This window comes from Felis catus, chromosome C1 (assembly GCF_018350175.1).
Source record: "Felis catus isolate Fca126 chromosome C1, F.catus_Fca126_mat1.0, whole genome shotgun sequence".
NCBI classification, from domain to species: domain Eukaryota; kingdom Metazoa; phylum Chordata; class Mammalia; order Carnivora; family Felidae; genus Felis; species Felis catus.
In genome coordinates, this window is record NC_058375.1 from 97,946,336 (window position 1) to 97,965,680 (window position 19,345).

Genomic DNA, 19,345 nt, shown 5'->3' on the forward strand with positions numbered 1-19,345 from the left:
AGTGCTCTCTCTCAAAAGTAAATAAACATTAAAAAAAAAAAAAGAAAGAAAGAAAAAAGAAAACTTCTAAGTGAATCAAAGAGCAAGGGATCTAAAATCAGGAGACCTGGGCTCAAATGAAGATAAATCCATCCATTTTTAGGGGATTCAGTTTTCTCACCTGTAAAATGGGAGACCATTCCTATGCTACCTTGTTCTTGAGGATTGAATGAGATGAAGTCCGTAAGAGCACCACTTTGAACTCGCAAAGCAATATATAGTTTCCATTTCTACCGAGACTTGACTTAAAAAGGAGAACCCCAAGTGGCAATGAGGCATGAGACAGTTTCTAGTGCATCTTGGGTATCCCTGAGCATTCTCAGACCAGGAAGGAGTCAGAAGTCAGAAAAGCTGGGTAGAGTCTTTGAAACGATCACCAAATTCTAACGAAGAAATTTCGTTTTAGTGATGTCTCCTCAATAGAATAGAAAAGATGAATAGGAAAACAATGCCTATCTGGTTCGCTACTAAACGTCCGGAGCAGTGGTGTGCCCAGGCACAATAGCAGGTATTCAATAAAAACTTGCGAAATGAATTAGGAAGGAAAGTCATAAGGAAAATTGAGTGAGCCAACAAACCAAATATATTTTGTTGGAGCATGTGGCTCTGTGTCACGGTGGGATCCAAATGTGGTTCTCTGAGAGGAAATGTCACACCAGATACAGAATGATGGGATGCCACGGGCACAGACCTTGGTAATTTTAGTTCATATGCTATTCTAGAGTTTCATTTTGGACTTTAATTGTTAAATGTCAGACTCCTCAAATTCACAGGCAAAACAAGCATAAATTTATGAGAGTTCTCGATCTAATTTTGAAGAGGTCTTTAGACTTCATTCCAGTGATTAAAAAAAAAAACAAACATCAGGGATATTGGGTCTCAGCTGTAAACGTGGAGAATCAATTTGTACTAAGATGTTTTAAAATAATGCACAAATTTCCTTTTTCAGACTTAAATATTCAGTGTAACTTGCACATCTGTAGTTCTAATAGAAAGGGTCATCGTGCCAGTTTTATCGCGTTCACAGAAGCCATCCTAGATTTCTTCTCCTAACTTGGATAACATTTCAGGCTCCAGTGCCTAAAGGTTCTAGGAGGCACCTGCTCAGTTCCAACCACATCCTCCCCCATTAGACAGTTGTGCTGGAAGCCACCTCTATCTTTAGAAACATTTTAGAAACATTTAATATCATTTTAACTCCCAACATTGGGTGAGTGTTAGGTCCCGTTCTCTTTCTATATGCCTGTAAACTGAGGGTACACTGTATTTATACTATTATTATTAAAATTTTTTCTTTAACATTTATTTTTGGGAGACAGAGCACTAGTGGGGGAGGGGCACAGAGGGAGACACAGAATGTGGAGCAGGGCTCCAGGCTCTGAGCTGTCAGCGCAGAGCCCGATGCGGAGCTCGAACCCATGGACTGTGAGATCATGAACCCAGCCAAAGTCAGATGCTTAACGACTGAGCCACCCCAGGTGCCCCTATTTATACTATTATTTTAAGAAGAGACTAAGTGCATCCTTTTAAATTGAAAAATAACATGCAGGTTAATAAACTATTTTGGTGCCAGTGTGAAGTAAATCATGGATACAAATTCTCCAGATAAGAATGATCAATTCACCAGGTTTCCTTCTAGTTCATGAATCTTAAACTTTTAATGCTCATTTTGGCACCGAAAAGGGTATTTGTTTCCTGTATTTCGTATGTTCCTAGAGGTCTAGTTTTCTTTTCCAGACCCCATTTCATTGCCCAGAGTCAACTTTAAAGCAATACAAAGCATATTCTTCCCACTTGGATACTGGACATTGATCCTAGGCCTCGGGTCAGGACAGGAGTTGGATACTCTCTGAAACGTCTTAGTTTTGCAAAGTGATCACTAGCATGGCCTCTTGGCCCCTTTACATGTATCTATGGATATAAATAACTCATGTAACTATGTTGTCCTTTTAATAACCTTCAGTATTGCTTGCTCTAAGGCAGAAATCTTAACAGCAGGGAGATGCGTGGGAAGTCTCCACATATTTCAAAGAAACAAGCTTCTTACGCTACTTTTTCACCATTTGTCTTCATATTACCAAACAGAATTAGCAGCCATCAGCAGAATCCAGAAAACATCCTCTTCTACATTCTTTTCTCAGTTACCACCGGGTCCAATATTAGCAAACAACAAATGATGGTAGGCATAGGGGATCAATTTTAGGTGCAAATGCTTTAGATACACAAAGCCCATAATTTTTTTCACTTATATTTTATATTCTAAAATGTTTATATGTCCTAGTAGTCCTATCTAGAAACATATTTTGTCATTTAAATTTGCTTTTCTCAAGTTTAATTCAGCCAAATATCAATATCCCTCTTTGCCCCCTTTTGAAGAAAAAGTGAAAGTAAAAATGATGTCTTTGGTAGAATAAGCCAAGATCCTCATAATCACAGTATTTCAGTGTTAGGTGAAAAATTCTAGGTGTGAAGTTTTTGTTTGGGTTTTTTTAGAACTGTATCTCCTTAATTAGGGTTGGGAAACCTGAAACATGCTAATTCAACTTTCCTATTTTGCAAATGAACAAACTATGTATGGGCCAGAGTAGCAAAATTATAGTTGGAACCCGTGTTCTTTGGCTCCTAGAACTATGTTCTAACGATACCAAGGTTGGTAGATAGACTGTGCAGTAAATGTGAAAACAGGAAAAAATATTTCCAAAGATAGTTTCAAGCACTTTATATTATTATGTTAGAATTTGACATATAGCTATGGATCATGGCTATGAATCACCCCCAAGGAAAGAATTTAAAAGCAGGCTTTGACATATTTTACACGGAGATAAAATGAGGAACTCAGATCTTCGAACACTGTCCAAATGTCACATCCAAAAATCTAAAATTAGGGGTGCCTGGGTGGCTCAATTAAGCATCTGACTCTCAATTTTGGTTGAGGTCATGATTCACCAGTTCATGAGTTCGAGCCTTAGGGTTCTGGGAGGACAGGGCAGACTGCTTGGTATTCTGTCTCCCTCTCTCTCTCTCACTCAAAATAAATAAAAATAAAACTTATTTAAAAAAAACAAACAAAAAAAACCAAGTCTAAAATTAATATTAACTTTCAAGAAAGGCACTTCAGTAGAAAAAAGAATTATGACTAAGCAAAGAACTTCCAGTTTTTATTTTTTAAACATTTAACAAGAAAAACATTCAACCAAATTTTTAAAAATTAGGATGGATTAATTTACAATAAAATAGTCAACTTAAAATATCAGCCCCTTAATTTAGGGCCAAAGAGGCCAATAGTTCTGTTTAAACAACAGAATTGCACAATTGGTATTTTTACCTATATCTGATGGCACAGAAATATAAAAGTCATACAACTTTCACTGAGATCCTCCCTTCCCTCCAGAGTAGAATTCATCCAGTTGCTTCTTAGGTCAGTACTCAGGCCTTTAAAAATCACCAGTTGTATTCTGAAACATATCTACAACTATTCTGATAATGAGAACACGTTTAAAACAATTCCTAACAGGAAACACCTTAAAAATAATTTTGTGGCACATTACACTGCTTAAAGAAACAGCAAAGATGAAAAATAATGTACAAGAATTATAGTCTCTTGCTTACAGAAACCACCTAAATAAAATATTTTCCCTAATTAATTATCCTTGCTTCTTATAATTTATTAGCAGAGATGAATTACAAGAAGCAGAATGCACCATTTTTTGGTTCTTTGTTGTAGCTGCCAGCTTGAGAGTTCATGACTGTAAATGTAAAAGCAAAATATGACCATGCTCACAAATTCTGGAATGGGAAAAAATGAAAATGTCTCTTCAAAGTGTTTCTCCATCCTTGCTTTCAAGTCAGACAAAAAATTCACAGCAGTTTAAGGGATGATGAAAGACTAAACATGGGCCTGCTAACAGACATACTGAGAATAACTTTACCTATTACACTAAAGTGAAAACTGTAAGAAGTATGATATTATATTACCAAGTAACATTCTAGAGTAAGCTGCTGGAGCAAATACAGCACTTAACAGTTTCATTTACAGACTAGGCATGGTGGCCTTTACACAGAACATCTTATTTTCACACTCTTGGGTGTGCAACCCTTAAAACACAAACACACATAAAGTAGTATGTAATTCATGACAGCTGGCCAGGCACTTAACTTGGGGGAAGAGACTTTTCAGATTCTGAGGTAAACTAGAACTGTTTTCAGCAATTACAAACAAATTCTAAACAACCACACTTTACTTCACACCAACTGAAGTTACTCAGCATTTAACTGTAAGTCTGTCACTCTATCGTGCCAAAATTCACACCTATGTGTAACTTCTTAACAAGCTATTAAAAGAACATTTTCAAGTCTGAATTTTGGCCCCATTTAGATAATTCTGTGCTTAGGACACACTTGAAAAAACTGTAAGGTACGTACATATAAGGGCAAAAATGAGTATCTTTTTCCCTAAATTTGATATGACAAAAAGGGTCATACTGTCAGTCACACAGATGAGAAGAGGAGGAAGAGGTGAAGACAATGACAACTGAGGTGACAAGACTCCGTCTAGCCTCAAGAAAGTCACACAGCAATGTTCCAAAAGGAGCAGAAACCCAGCAGCGGGAGTTTCTATTTACAGCTGTTGACAGTATGTGAAAGCTCTCAAAGTTAACACTAAGGAACACAACTCTCTGGGCTTGTTCACTCTGGGCACAGGGCAGGTTCTTGCCCTCTTCTGAATCCATTTAGAGGCAGTGTGGAGTCTCCTTAAATGCAAGCTCATTTGAGAAGATAGAGGACCTCAGTAAGTACACACCAGAAGAGACCAGAACAGGAAGCGGCCATCTGGGAACTAATCTCTCATCAAAAGTTATCCAAGTCTCCTTTTCATTGGAATTACCAGGAAATTATCTGCAAATGCAAACGCCGTACCTCCAAACCCTCATAACTAACAATTAGTTCTACTTCCCACTCCCTTCTCAAACAGCCATTTCTATAGAAAGGCTACTTCTCTTCTGAGCAAACTCCATCAGCTTGTTATCTGGTATACACAGACGAATTCATCAACATCTGGTTTTAAACCCTTCAAAGGACATCATGAAGAAAGAAAATTTTGAAAATTTTGATCTGAGGCATCCTCATTCTCAAAATAATGCGAAAAAATATTGGTTTAATTCAGAGTTTCCACATGGCTAAAAATGGTCTACAGATTTTATTTATAAAAATTTCTAAGCTGACCCTCCTCAAGACGGCAGGTTTTTCCAGTCATGGTAAAGGATCTGTGCTAACTGACCTCTTCTTTCCTTGCAGGACTAACAGTGTGCATCTGGCCAAACTACTAGCTGGAGTTTACTGGTGCAATGAGCAAATGTGGAAGAATTTCTCTCTCTGCAATGCTAACCGGCTTGCTCAAGTTTTGAAACTGTGACCCTGGTCTATTAGCACCTTGCTGTACTCAACTGAAATAACCAAGCCGCCATTGCGGTGGGATGAGAAGGGGAATGAGGGCAATTATAATATACATCCTTAAAATATCATAATACGTAGTGAAAATGTGTCCGTTAATACATCTGAGGCTTGAAAATCATTGATCATAGCTATTAAATAAAACTGCATTAAACTTACAATTTCGAACACCTGCAAATGTAAAGCTTTAGGATATGACCTAAATTTAAATAAGAATGGAAGTTCATTATCAGTAAGCTAGAAGAAACAAATTGCATATATTTTGTAAGTGGTAACCTACTCCCTGCCCTCCCACCCCGAAGTAGAGATTAGGTAAAAATTAAGTGAAGTTATTCATAATTGTTTCCAGTTTCATCTTTCTCTTGGAAGAGACCCAAATCAGGTCTCTGGAAATCCAACTTCATACACGTAAGACATGGCATCTGCTATTATGTCGGTATATTTTTCCCTCAAAGGTAGACAGATCATAGACGTATCTCAGACATTCATTTTCATGTATAATGGTTTTTGAGACATCTATTCCACCAAAGTATTATAAAGCAAATCTACAAACCACTTCTAGGAAAAAGGCACTTTGCTGCAAAAGTTAGATTTAATTATGTGGAAGTTGAGAACACTAGGATAGACTCAAAAGTCAGAATTCACTTTTGTATTTATGAATGCAGAGCAGATGCCAGGTACAGAGTATAGCCAATGACATTACAAACAAACCGAATGGTAAACTTAACTATATACTCAGCAAAACAGTAACTTACGACATTTCTCCAAAAACCAACATAGTTCCAAGTTCAACAGTAAAAAGGAAAAAAAAAAAAAAAAAGTCACCAGCAGTTGCTACTTTAGAGCTCAAGACATTGTTTCCTACAGAATTTCATGTCTACAGTTTGGTTCTCTGTTTCAGAGCATGAATTACTTTTCAGATGAAAAACCTGGGAGGTTTGTTTATATGTGCTGGGGGAGAACCAGGGTGGAAAAACAGTGGGGAGTAACAAGAGGTTCATTTCTCTGGTCAGACAACCAAGTGAGGAGGTAGTTATTCGGAGAACTTCTCAAACAGAGAATAATGTACTGATCTACGGAGAGTTGGGGAAATAGCAGGAGCTTCTTTGTGAAACTGAAAATAGCAACAGGAACGCTTCTCCTCCAGGGAAGTCAGGACCAGGGTGTCAGTGCAGCTAAAATAAAGACAGAATCTGTATAAATGGCACATGGAGATTATGAGAAAACCATGGTTAAGAAATCAACATGAACGATAATACATTCGCTTCCAAGCTTGTCATACCTTGACAGTGGCTCTTTTCTGATGCTAGAACTTTAAAAGTATCTATAAGAAAAGAACACACACCATGTCATTATAATCTAGTTTTGATGTAGTGATTCTTCCAATTCCTAATCAGTGCAAGAATATGGTATGGTAGGCATACATTTCATAATAATGTCTTCTGGTTTCTACTGTTATTGAAAGTGTAATGATGTACTTAACTGCTTTTAAAAGTACTCTCAGAAAGGGTGCCATAAGGAAAATATTTTGCAGCTGTGAGCAAGTAGAAACTCTCAAATAGCAACACAGAAAAAATAACAGCAATCTCCTCCAAACTGCCTGATGCTAAATAATAAAATTTATGATTATGACGCCAAGAGACCGCATGCTCACCTTGTTACATCACCACACACGGTAACCCCATACAACCTTGAGTCCCGTCATCACTGCTGTTGAGTTTCTTCATTCGGTACTGACGTATTTCTCTTACCAGTGTGTAAAAGGCATCTTCAACACCCTGTAAAAGAGAATGATAAAGACGGCTTAATAGACACGACCCAAGGTGTGAACTATCTCATTTGTACTTCTTGGGGACACCAAATTTAGCATTTTTATTGAATTACATCAACAGACTGATATATACAAATGGCAAATTTTGAAAAATTATACTCAAGCACAGGAAAATGGGTAACGTGGGACATAGAGAACGACCAGATCTAAAGATTCCATTCAGGAGAGCAAAATCCCTAAATACTGGCTGGTGTTGATGGCGGAAGGTCTAATGTTTGTAACTAATTTTAATCAAGGGTCTTCATTTTAGTAATATTTGTGCATATTAACGTGAGGCTAAAATGCCACACCAAAATATTAATCGGTTCATTTGGGGTTTAAACGAAGGATTAAAAAAAATAAAATACAAAAAATTCCATAACAACAAAGAATGCAGATCATTATCTCTAGTAATCAAATTTTTCTGCCTTAAATGAATGCTTGCCAGGTGTTCAAAGCTCTGCTGTACCTGTCTGGTCTTGGCTGAGGTTTCAATGAATGGAATCCCATAACTCTTGGCCAGTTCGTGGGCTTGTTTTGTGTCGACGGTCCTTGTTGGCAAATCACACTTGTTTCCTACTAGCACCATAGGTACATCATCGGAGTCTTTTACTCGCTTAATCTGTTCCCTAAAAAAAAAAAAAGGAACATATCATCATTACCTAAGAGTAAGTTTTTAGGAAGAAATGAACAGATGGAAAAAGAATCTAACCAATTTTATCCAGGCCTGTTAGCTTCTAGTATTGATCTAGTATGGAGTTTCACTTTTCCCCCCCATGGATTATAAAAGACGATGCCTAATGGTCTTTTGGTTTAATTATAAAAAACCATGCACAACAGTGGACTGGTTTAGACTTGATGCAGCAGCGATAAGGCAGCCAAGTACTGGTTCACCTTCTAGTGGAAATGGATGGCTATTCTACCTTGACGCATACCCCTGTTACGCTCCCTGATTCTCCAAAGAGCTTGGCTCTGGATCTAATTGGCAACCTGAAATCATACTCTAGATTAAGATCTAAAGTATAAAAAGTAAAGCTTACTGCCTCAAAGTAACTTTTTGAAGTTTCCTTGACAGTGACAGTGTTTAATGAAAGACAGTCTATCCACTTCTCTAGATGGGTGACGTCCAAACATTTTCTTCAAACGATACTATCGCTGGAAGTCTGAGATATAAGATAGAAAACACCAGAAGTGCTCTTCCTAAAGGGGGACTAAAGGATCTGGGAACTCCCAACTTACAGCACTCCTTTCAGTGACATGTAAGACACACCACACAGCAGTTTGGAAACTACTGCTCTAGCTTCTCTTGACCAATACTGTCCAACAGAACTTTTCATGATGATGGAAATATTCTCTATCTGTGCTGTCCAACTATATCCACTAGTCATATGTAGCTGTTGAACACTTAAGAAGTCAGTTGTTATGTGGTCAAGGAACTGAGCTTTCAATTATATTTAACTTTAATTGACTGAAATAATCACGTAAGGTTGTAGCTACCATACTGCACAGCACTACTCCAGACTCTACCCTTGGGTACACACACAATCATGCACCTAAAATTCATTACACTGGCTATGTGCAGAACCAACCTTTGGAGTAACGGCAGTAGCCTATTTTAAAGGATAATATAAGACAAGACAGCCTAAGAGGAAAAATGACTTCTAGAAATTCAACATTAGGTACCTGCCAAGTACTGGACATTTTCTTATGCATTGCTATTATTTCCAGACAGCAAATGGAAAGCAGAGCAGGTTTAAGCAGAAAAAACCCCACCGAAGTCAGTTTTGGACTAGTTTGTTTCTGGGGTGTCTGTGTGGCTCAGCTGGTTAAGTGTCTTGACTCCTGATTTTGCTCAGGTCATGATCTCACGGTTCTGAGACTAAGCCCTGCATTGGGGCTCTGTGCTGGGGGTGGAGCCTGCTTAAGATTCACTTTCTCTCCCTCTGCCCCTCCCCTCCTCCCACTCTCTAGAAGAGAAAGAAAGAAAGAAAGAAAGAAAGAAAGAAAGAAAGAAAGAAAGAAAGAAAGAAAGAAAGAAAGAGAAAAAGGGAGGGAGGAAGAGAGAAAGAGGGAGAGACAAAAGAAAGAAAAGAAAAGGAAAGGAGGAAGGAAGGAAGGAAGGAAGGAAGGAAGGAAGGAAGGAAGGAAGAAACAAACCAACGAACCACTCTCCCTACTGAGTGACTTTTCTGGACTAGTTTGTTTCCATGAGCAGACATCTTCAATGGATGGAGTATAATATGCCTGTAGGCTGTAGGAAGGACACTCACACTGACCATGTGCTAGGCACTTTTCTGGGCAATTAACATGTTATATTATCTTGTTTAATTTTCCAAACAACTCTTGGTAGGTACTATTACCTCCATATTATAGATAAGGAAACTGCATCACAGCCATTTGGTAGTTTGCCCCGAAGTCCCATGGCTAATGGATGATGGAGCCAAGTTTCAACCTGTTCTATTACTCTGCTCAAAGAACATGGAGCTAAGAAAAAGGAGCCCTGAGTTTTTGGTCCCACTCTGCTACTAATAACAACCATGACTCTAAAAACCTAACAAAACACCTTCTGAACTCGATATCTGATTCTGTAAAACAAGAATGTTGTGCCAGAATTTTTTATGGTCTGACTGAGCTTTGAAACTTTATGGTTCTATTGAGAAAGACCACCTTTCATCTCTCTTTACTGCCTGTTCATTTCTTCCTACCATTTTCTATCTTCTGTCACATACTGACGACTGCTTCTCAGAGGTGTTTTCATCTCTGAAATTCCTGTGGGATCTCTACCACCACCTGTGGTCCTGAATCATCCCATTAGGAAGCTTCATTTAAGTATTATCACACATTCCAGCCATAATGCATTATATAAAATATGTCACAATATTAACTTCCAATTGTAACCCCAGATCCTCAATGTTAAACAACCTAAAACCAACTCTCTTCATAATTAAAGATGCTATCTTTCCTAGTGTGGTATCCTCATCCCCTCACAAAGCTTCAGAACACACTTATCAATCATCCTTTCAGAGTAAATAATGCTCCTAGTACCTGTAAAGGTTAATATCTGCAAATGATTTGCTATTGTTGATGGCAAATACACAGAGGAAGCCTTCGCCTGTCCTCATGTATTGGTCTCTCATGGCACTGTACTCTTCTTGACCAGCTGTATCCAGTATGTCCAACAGACAGGTTTCACCGTCTATAACCACCTGTTTTCGGTAAGAATCCTGGGGTGCGAAGGGTGGGAGACGGCAGGGAGAGAGGAAGATTTCATTTTTATTAGAAACCACAGGGTACGCAATGCTATTGCCAAAGTTAGATAAGCTCCTTCCTAAGTTTATTTCCATCTCTCTGTCCCTCAAACTCCTAATATATAATCACAAACAGAACGTACTTAATGTCACCCTAAGAAAAAAGCCTACAGAAAGGAAAATGTGGTCACTCTGTTCTTGGAAAAGATAAAAAAAGTTTGGTAATTCAAAAGACAGCTATACAGCAGTTAGACTACAGATTAGCATTCAAGGTGTTATTTTACCAAGGTATAAACTGGAATTTTCTTGTTTATTGTACATTTAAATTCTAAACATACTTCCACCAGTTATACCAGGCCTTGGACACAGTATCATTTGTGTTTATAACTAAACACACAAATACTTTTCATTTCAGACAAAATTATAACACCAAAATATTTTTCTCATCATAGTGGATTTTTACCTTTGGAAAATATTCCGGAATCAAATTCCTAAAGGTTCCAAACAAGGTGCAGTAAAACCCTGGATTGCAAGTAACTTGTTCTGAGTGTTCTGCAAGACGAGCAAACATTTATACTAAAATTTAACTTTATTAACTAGCAACGTCTTGCAATATGTGATGCCGAATGTCACACGATCACAACTTGGTTAATGGTTCTTGAAATTCGTTTTGATACACAAGTGCTGTGGATCACAAGCATGTTTCTGGAACGAATTAACCTCGCAAACCAAGGTTTTACTGTATATAGTTATAATTCCTTAGAAAGACAGACATGCATAGAATATATACATGGTTTCAATTTGCCTCTAAGGCAAAAATTTTACTTGTATTTTGATACTTACATTTTGGGAATTCAGTTCAAAGAAAACAACCCATCACACCTGGTAAAGATCTAGCTCCAGAAACAAATGCGAGCTGGTTTCCCAGTTCATTGATCAGTGCCTCTCAACTTCATTGTGGGACTATAATATACTTTCAAATTAACATAGACTTCACATTGCCAAAACTTGCCTGAAGTATGAAATATGGTTAAGTGTACGAGTGTTCGAGGAAATGAGCAAAATTAAAATTATAAGGTAGGTTTGAGTCAAACTAACTTAGGTTAATAGAAGTCAGAGAGAAGTGGTTATTTCCTGGCAGTGTGGGGGTTTACTGACTGGAAAGGGACATGGGAGAACTCTCTGGAGTATTGGAAACGGTCTATATTTCTGAGTGGTGATTATGGAAGTATTTAAAATACAAATTTTAAGTCACTAGGCTGTAGATATACTTGTGAATTTTACTGTATGTATGTTACCCTTCAATAACTAAAACTCAGCAAAATATTAAAAGGTTCTAACTATTAACACTAAAGCTGTTTAGCTTAAATAAAATTTTGCCGAGGACTTACTAATTTTTAATAATGGCTATGTTAGCTTCCATTAAACACTCACCAGCTGGTGGGGGGAGGGTAGGAAGACCAGGATGTGGATTAAAATAAAAAATCTCTAGTCAGACATTTCTAAATTGAATAAAATTACACAACCTTCTTTAAAGGACCTTAGATGCCATTTATTCAAGCCAATCTAGAACGTGGACTCACAAAAAATTTAAACATACTGATTTTTCTCAACATCCCTGTGTGTGATAGGCAGGACACGTTTATAATAATTTAATAGACGAAGAAAATGAGGCTCAGAGAGTTTAAGTGTTTTGTTCAATATAACATAACTAAATAAACTGCCAACAGGGACTGAAAAAAATCTAGGTAGTGACTCAAAATCTCATGTTCTTTCTTACTCCAGCCCAGTCTCAGCTGCTTCAACTTTTAATGAAAATTGCAGACTATCTAGATCTCTGAATCCTTTATCTCCATCCTATTACTCAGTCACTCTTCCCACCGCTGGTTTCTTTTTAACAGAGCTGTCATATAGGAGTTCAACGAGTATGCAACAGTTTATTAAACTGCTAAATTGTCAAGTTTTTAGAAAAACTCTAACAGCTAATAAAAATGAACTCTTCTCCACAAACATGGAAACCTTTACTGTATTGCTGAACGCAGTACCCAAAATAACTTTTACTTCTGTTTCCTGATTATTCCTTTAGCTAAACAGCAAGCTAAAGGATATGGGTAAGGGTGAGCCAAAAGCCAGAGGTAGGGTCAGCACACTGCCACTGGGCCTCACCTCTATGGTGGGATCATATTCATCTACAAAGTGGTTCTGGATTAGCTGGATTGTCAGTGCGCTTTTCCCAACACCACCTGCTCCAACCACCACCAGTTTGTACTCAGTCATTTCACACCAGCGAGAACCTGTGGGAAAGCAGCAATCAGGGTTAACTGGCGAGTCACATCCATAGTACTTCAAAGCTTTCTATAATCAATAGTAAGTTAAAGCCCGAGTTTGAAATATGTGGGTTCCATACACGTGACCCTCCACTTGGTTCTCAGTGATTTCAGGAGAGCAAAAGCACTGGCAGGTTACTGCGGGCCTCAGAATTCTGGCTAGTCTCCTAGCTACTACCCCCACCCTTCGGTATTTTTCAACAGCCCTTGGGCCCCGCCCTCAGCCTAAGGTAAAGGAAACCCCTCTTCCTACTCCTCCCCCAAGTCTTCTCCGCTCTGGTGGGGCAGCCTCCTGGCCATCCCCTCGTCTTACTACCCCGCCGGTCTTCAAAGATCTCCCCCGGAACGCTCAAAACGAAGGACCCCCGCCCAAGGGCCTTTGTCTCCAGCCTGCAGATTCCGTTCGATTCCTGGCAACAACGAGTTGCCTCTTTGCGCCAAAGACGAACGCTAAACACAACAGAGCCTTACCTCAAACTTCGCTGCCTCCGCTTCCGACTGATTTAGAACAACTGGGAAAAAGGATGGAGACCCCGGAACCGCCATGAACAGCCCCCACTAGGGAGCGGCACTTCCGGCCCCGCCCGCTACGTAATCAGTCGGCGCCCGGGGCGTCCGAGTCCCCGCCCCAGCCACGTGGGCCCCCGACTCAGGAGTCACGCGGCGGGCCGCACCCAGACCCGCCCCTCCCACACAGGACGTTTCAAAAATGAAAGCGCTAGGTGCTAGAGTCTCAAAAATCAGTAAAACTTTATTCGCTTCCATTCTTTCGCCATTAACAGAAAACTGGAGAAAGCAAAAATGTTTTGTGTTTACAAAGATAAACGGCCTCTTTACCCAGAGAAGATCAAAACCTCAAACGACAACGGGGAAGATAAAAGCGCCCTCCCCCACATCCCCTGAGCTGCCCTTGTCCTCTTAGACAAAGCCTTCAGTCCACTGGCCAGGGACCCTGGATGTGGCCAATTCAAGATGAGGGCCAAGAAATCAGACCAATCCATTCCCGTGATATAAAGTCGAACAGAAGCTACACCAAGGGTCAAGTGCCTGTATTTCACAGGACACAGGAACCAGGCGGCTACTTATAAAAAAAACAAGATTCATTTCAGGCACAACTTTTTTTATTTTTTTGTTTTGTTTTGTTTTGAAATCAGTAAAAGAAACTGGGTCCTAGAAGCTGCAGTGATCTAAGCAGCAGCAAGTTTGTGCATTCGTTTTTTTTTTGTTTGTTTTTGTTTAAATACGATTAAATTACCACACTGCTGGCACACCTCATTTGCATGAAATTCTGCACCATACATACTAATTGCAGTAAAGTTACCCCCCTCCCTAATCCCAGGAAAAAAAAAAAAAAACTACTCTGGAAGATAATTTTCACTGAAATCTAACCAAACTTCGTTAAGTGGACTGTGACAAGATTATAAATGATATGAAAAATAACATTTTAACATTTGGCCATCAACTTAAGGAAATGGTTTGCCTATACAAATTTTTATAATTTTTGTAATTTTTAATATATTCTACCCTCATATGGTCCTCAGAATTAAAGCATAATGAACAGGAAAGAAAAGGAAAAGAATGCAACTGAGTGCTAAGGCAGAACATCTTGCCAGATAGTAATGAAGGTAGAGTATATGCTAAATACCAAGTGCAGAATTTCATAGGGCCAACAAGATAACAGTCTATATTTTTCACTTACACAGGCGAAGTGGATTTTGCAATTACCAGTTGCGTTAAATGCACCAAATAAAGCTCCTAAGATTGATACTATAAGGCGCCACCTTAAGTTTTCCAGGCTGCAACTGTGCATAATTTTAAAATGGTTTCTTAAATTTATTTATTTTTTTTTAAACATAACACGAGGAAGGTGTTAAAACTGGTGTAATAGCCCAATAGAATAAGTATTCCAGATTTTGGGAGGGATGAAGAGGATATTCAGAACCCTTCACCAGAATCCCCCCAACTTGATCATAGTGGATTAATGATGTGCTTTGTGGATGTGGTTAGTCAATGACACCAGCTTGACGAATCTTTCTTTCTGCACCAAATCCCTGTGAAGAAGTAAAATTACAGTTAATCACTACAAAAGCAGTACTTTTTTTTAATCATCGTAACCACCACCACTTCTTTCCCAGAGGAGGAAATCCCTAATAAGCCCTCCTGATCTATTATCTATTATGTTCAAAGGATCAGGAAGACCAGAAAATGTGCTGCTTACTGTGAGGAATCATTATTGTTAGGGGCTGAACCAATGTATATGGAGTTTTAACTAGTTATAAGCATATTGAAACACTGAAAAAGAAAACTGAAGTTCCCTGTGCCATTAAGCTCCGAGCTATGCTGAAATAGGAACTTGATAGGCATATTGTTTGTCAGCTGCCCCTACCCCCACCTCCCAAACCTTGTAATGCCCTCATACCATTGAGTTATCTGGTCCCCTTGGCTGACGAAGAACCATTAGGCGAGGAGCACTGGCATCATCCAGGGTGATGTTCTTCAAGCGATTGACCAACCTATCAGGTCGTGGAGCTGCAACAGCCTTGGGGCCCTCGCTGTAATGAAGTTAAGAGGTGAGAAGCAGCAACTCTTGGTGGGAAGAAAGCAAGTACTTGCAGAGGAGTATGTTTTCTATCTAACTACCCAAATGACTCAGTTTTAATGAGGAGACTCTTGCCTCATCTAGCCACCTAGCTATAGCTAGCAAGACAGGACAGACAAGTTTGTTTTTATTCCTAACTCAAGGTTTATCACTGTGGAGGAACAGAAGAATCATTTGGGTGAGGGTCATCCCTGGACTGGTCTGCACCTAGAAAAACCTGTTCCACAGACACACAAAACGAGACAATAAGATGTGAAAAACCTTAGACAAGTTAAATATGAAGTATTTCAAGAGACTCCCAGCTCCTCTCATGATAATATTACAGATTAAAAAAAATTTTTTAAAGCACAGAGAAAGCACTGCTAAACTATAAAATTAGAATTTTAAGTAGCATATAAATAACTTAATGGAAGAAAAAGCTAAGCAGAATCCTTGAAGAATAAGGACTACATAATCTTATTATAAGTTCTATTACATAGAATGTACCCAATTAATGTTTCATTAGGCCAGATTTGTAAGACTAAAATTTAGAAAATGAAGGCCAGAGGTAAAAAAAGACACAGTAGGGGTGTCTCGGTTAAGTGTCCGACTTCGGGTCAGGTCATGATCTCATGGTTGGAGTTCGAGCTCTGTATCAGGCTCTCTGCTGTCAGTGCATGGAGATCCTCAATCTCCCTCTATGCCCCTCCCCCACTTGTACTCTTTCAAAAAAAAAAAAAAATCAAACATATTAAAAAAAAACAAAAAACCCACACACACACACACACACACACACACACACACACACACAGAGGAAAGATCAAGAAATAGCCAGAAAGTAGCAGGATAAAAAGAGGAGCGATGAAAAGTGAAGAAGTGTGATTAAACCAGAGTTTATGAAAGTTTAAAGACAGTCCAGGGAATTTACCAATCCAACAACAACAAACTCACCAGACTCGCCAAACATTACAAGCACTGCACTTGCCAGTGCGCTGATTAAGAATCACTGAGAATTCCACCTCATCTCCAGCCTGTAGCTCAATGCCATCCTGAACTTCTTTCACATGGAAGAAGAGCTTCTTGCTATCTCCTACTTCATAGTTAATGAAGCCAAACTGAGGGGGGGGTGGGGGGAGGGAAAAATAAAAAAAGACAGTAACTAAAAACAGGACATACTACAGAGGGGAAAAGTACCTCGCTGTGAATGAAGCACAATACCTAACTAGAAGGCGGTTTATTAAACATGGTATTAATGCTGATACTCCAGTTTAATTGCTCACGCTATAATGTAACAGCATATGGGTCTGAAAAACTTGTCAAGAAATGTATCTTTGAAATCACTGCCATTCAATCTATCATAGCCTGTCTGAAACAAAGGTTGCCTGTGTCTTCATATAGTATATGAAGTTTTTGAATTAAGCAAAATCACACTGAGATTTCAATATGAGGAATAGTTTTGTTTGCCCTAAACTTATCTTATGAACACTTTTACATATGCTTTCGTTGTGTGGTCTGCAAAAGAAGTCCCGAGCTCAAGCATACAAAATCCTAGTCTTTCTATTCTGAAAAATCTCATTCCGAACTTATTTCCCCTGTCATGTAATGTTATCAATAGCACTCTTAACTTTCTTTTTGCTCATATCACCATTTTTTTTCTTTTCATGTCATTTTCTTCATATTTTTACAAGCTACCTCAAATCAATGAAAAAAGTAGAAATGAGTACTGATGGTTCTCCCTTGGCTGAAAAAATTTCAAGGTTTTGGTTACCACTTGTGTACCAACTCATAAAAGGATCAAATTCAGATCCAGAGATACTACCACTTACCTGATCTTTCACACACTCCACTGTGGCCCTACGCAGGGGTGTGATGTTATAGGCCATAGTCTGTGCATTTTGGCCCAGAACACACAACTGGAACTTGACACTTTCCCCTTTCTGCAGGCAATCTCCTTTGTTGGCCATCCCAACTATGCCAAATGGATAGACTTCACCTTTCATATCCCCTGTAATGAGAGACAGGTATAAAGTCTAAAAACTAATAGTTCAGAATGATCCTATGCTGATGGTCATAAGTTTATAGATAAGTTGCTAAGAATGTATTCTTACCTAAGAAAAATGTTTTAATACCTGAGAACTCCTACCTTAAAGCTTCAATGAAATATTACCAAGAAAACAAATGAGAACTTGTAGTAGTACTTTACTAGCTAATGAACAGTTTTAAACCATCCTTACGAAATTAAAAGGAACACTGGCACTCAACCTCATTACCTAAATACGTGGGCATTTTAAGCAGAATGGGTTGCTAGCATGATCCTCTGAATTATCTTCTTCCCCAGTTCACAGTATGAGCCAATCAGTCAAAAATATTTCTGACCCATACTCAATTGGGCATTAAACAAGCCAGGCACAGGCAAAAACAATGTGGATAAATTTCCTTGGCATTCTAATCTCTTTTCTTTGTTCTGATTATGGCTCCCTCAAACCAACAGGCACTTTCTCCTAGTTCAGAGCTCAGCATACTTTCTGAAAAGACAGTAAATATTTTAGACTTATAAATCATCCTATTTCTGTCACATCTACCCAACTTTGCTGTTGTAGTGGGAAAGCAACCAAACACAAGATGTAAACTACGGCCACAGCTGTTTTAAGAAAACTTTACTTACAGAAACAAACCACCCTATTTGCTGAGCTCTGCCCTAGACTAAAATATTGGCTGGAGAGGAGTGCAGGCTAGGAATAAGAACTGTGCCAAAGGTTCAGTTGCTTATCATATCAGTTCATCTGAACGGGAAGCCACTGAATCAACAAAGGTGAAGAGGAGAAAAAAACATCAGGTGGAAGTGGAAGCTTCAGAACTGGAAATGCTTTTAACAATTCTTTTAATGATTATAAGGTGTAAGGGAAGGTTTTCCTTTCAAACATACAGGAACCACAAACTTTTGAGGATACACTTCCAACAAAGTCATACACAAGCATTCTCTAGAGACAGCTGGTCTGATTCAGTTTTATTAAAGCAGTCATTTATTAAACATTTACAGATTCATATTTAATCATTCTAGAATCTTCTCAAAGAAATTACCCTCATTTTAAAGATGAAGAAACTAAGCTAGGAGAGATTTAAGTAATTTGTCCAAAGTTATACAAGTAGAAGTGGAAGAGGTGGTGTTCAGATCTAGGCCTTGCCCTACTTCAAAGTGTTCCTGAATGAAAGAGCTGTTCTCACTATCAAGTGGGAAAATGTAACCTGTCTAGTCTCTAGAGTTCAGAAAAGTTTCCTTTCCCACAAAATCACTGCTTGACTATATCCTAGAGCCAGAGTTGAAGAGTAAGTGTATTGGGGGTTGGGAACACAAAAAGAAGTCAAAGTGAAATGTTACAGAGGAAGTACTGCAAAGGTGAGTAAGTTGCCCAGTCCCCACGGCCCTTTTAGGAGTATGGTGTAATCATGTCATTCATTTAAAATACTGATTTGCAAAAGACCAGATTTGTACTGAATGATTTTTTAAAAATAGTGTGTTTAACCACCAGGGTCAGTTATAAGATGAGAAAGCAGAACAAAGGAAGTTTATTTTAAAATTAATTTGTATTAGATCTGAATCAACTAAAGGAGTGATTTATTGAAATAAAAGACTGATTTGCTATAAAATCTATTCCTATCTGGAGGTGTGTGTGTTGGGAAGAACTGGATATACTCCGATTCTATGTAAAGCGGAAACTCCTAAGGGCCTCATACAAGGAGCATGTATGTTATCAAGGTTCATTTCTTTCTCTCAAATGACCTGTTCTTCCCCACTTTATGCCCTCTGACTCCTAGATAACACAAGATTTATTCTCTAAGTCAAGCTATCATCTTTGGTTGGAAATTCAAACCCTCTTCTCATCAACCCCAT

At 38.6% G+C, this 19,345-nt stretch overlaps 2 protein-coding genes across 5 annotated transcripts in view; both read right to left on the bottom strand.

The window, feature by feature from the left end:
• Window positions 1–3,184: 3,184 nt before the first annotated feature.
• Window positions 3,185–13,484, bottom strand: NRAS (NRAS proto-oncogene, GTPase). Its single transcript, XM_019837665.2, has 7 exons — window positions 13,347–13,484; window positions 12,715–12,842; window positions 10,346–10,524; window positions 7,770–7,929; window positions 7,145–7,268; window positions 6,773–6,814; window positions 3,185–6,665 (listed from the first exon to the last, which is right to left on the bottom strand). The coding sequence occupies exons 2-5, from the start codon at window positions 12,823–12,825 to the stop codon at window positions 7,149–7,151; spliced, it is 570 nt and encodes a 189-aa protein (XP_019693224.1). The 5' UTR covers window positions 12,826–12,842; window positions 13,347–13,484; the 3' UTR covers window positions 3,185–6,665; window positions 6,773–6,814; window positions 7,145–7,148.
• A 117-nt stretch (window positions 13,485–13,601) lies between these two features.
• CSDE1 (cold shock domain containing E1) overlaps window positions 13,602–19,345 on the bottom strand; it is a 38,808-nt gene continuing 33,064 nt past the window's right edge. For all 4 annotated transcript variants that reach the window (XM_011285084.3, XM_011285083.3, XM_011285081.3 and 1 more), the window contains 4 exons: window positions 17,280–17,458; window positions 16,405–16,568; window positions 15,295–15,427; window positions 13,602–14,926 (listed from right to left, as the gene is read on the bottom strand). In XM_011285084.3, the coding sequence (XP_011283386.1) occupies window positions 14,879–14,926; window positions 15,295–15,427; window positions 16,405–16,568; window positions 17,280–17,458 (524 nt within the window). In that variant the 3' untranslated portion in view covers window positions 13,602–14,878. The remainder of the gene's footprint in view (window positions 14,927–15,294; window positions 15,428–16,404; window positions 16,569–17,279; window positions 17,459–19,345) is intronic.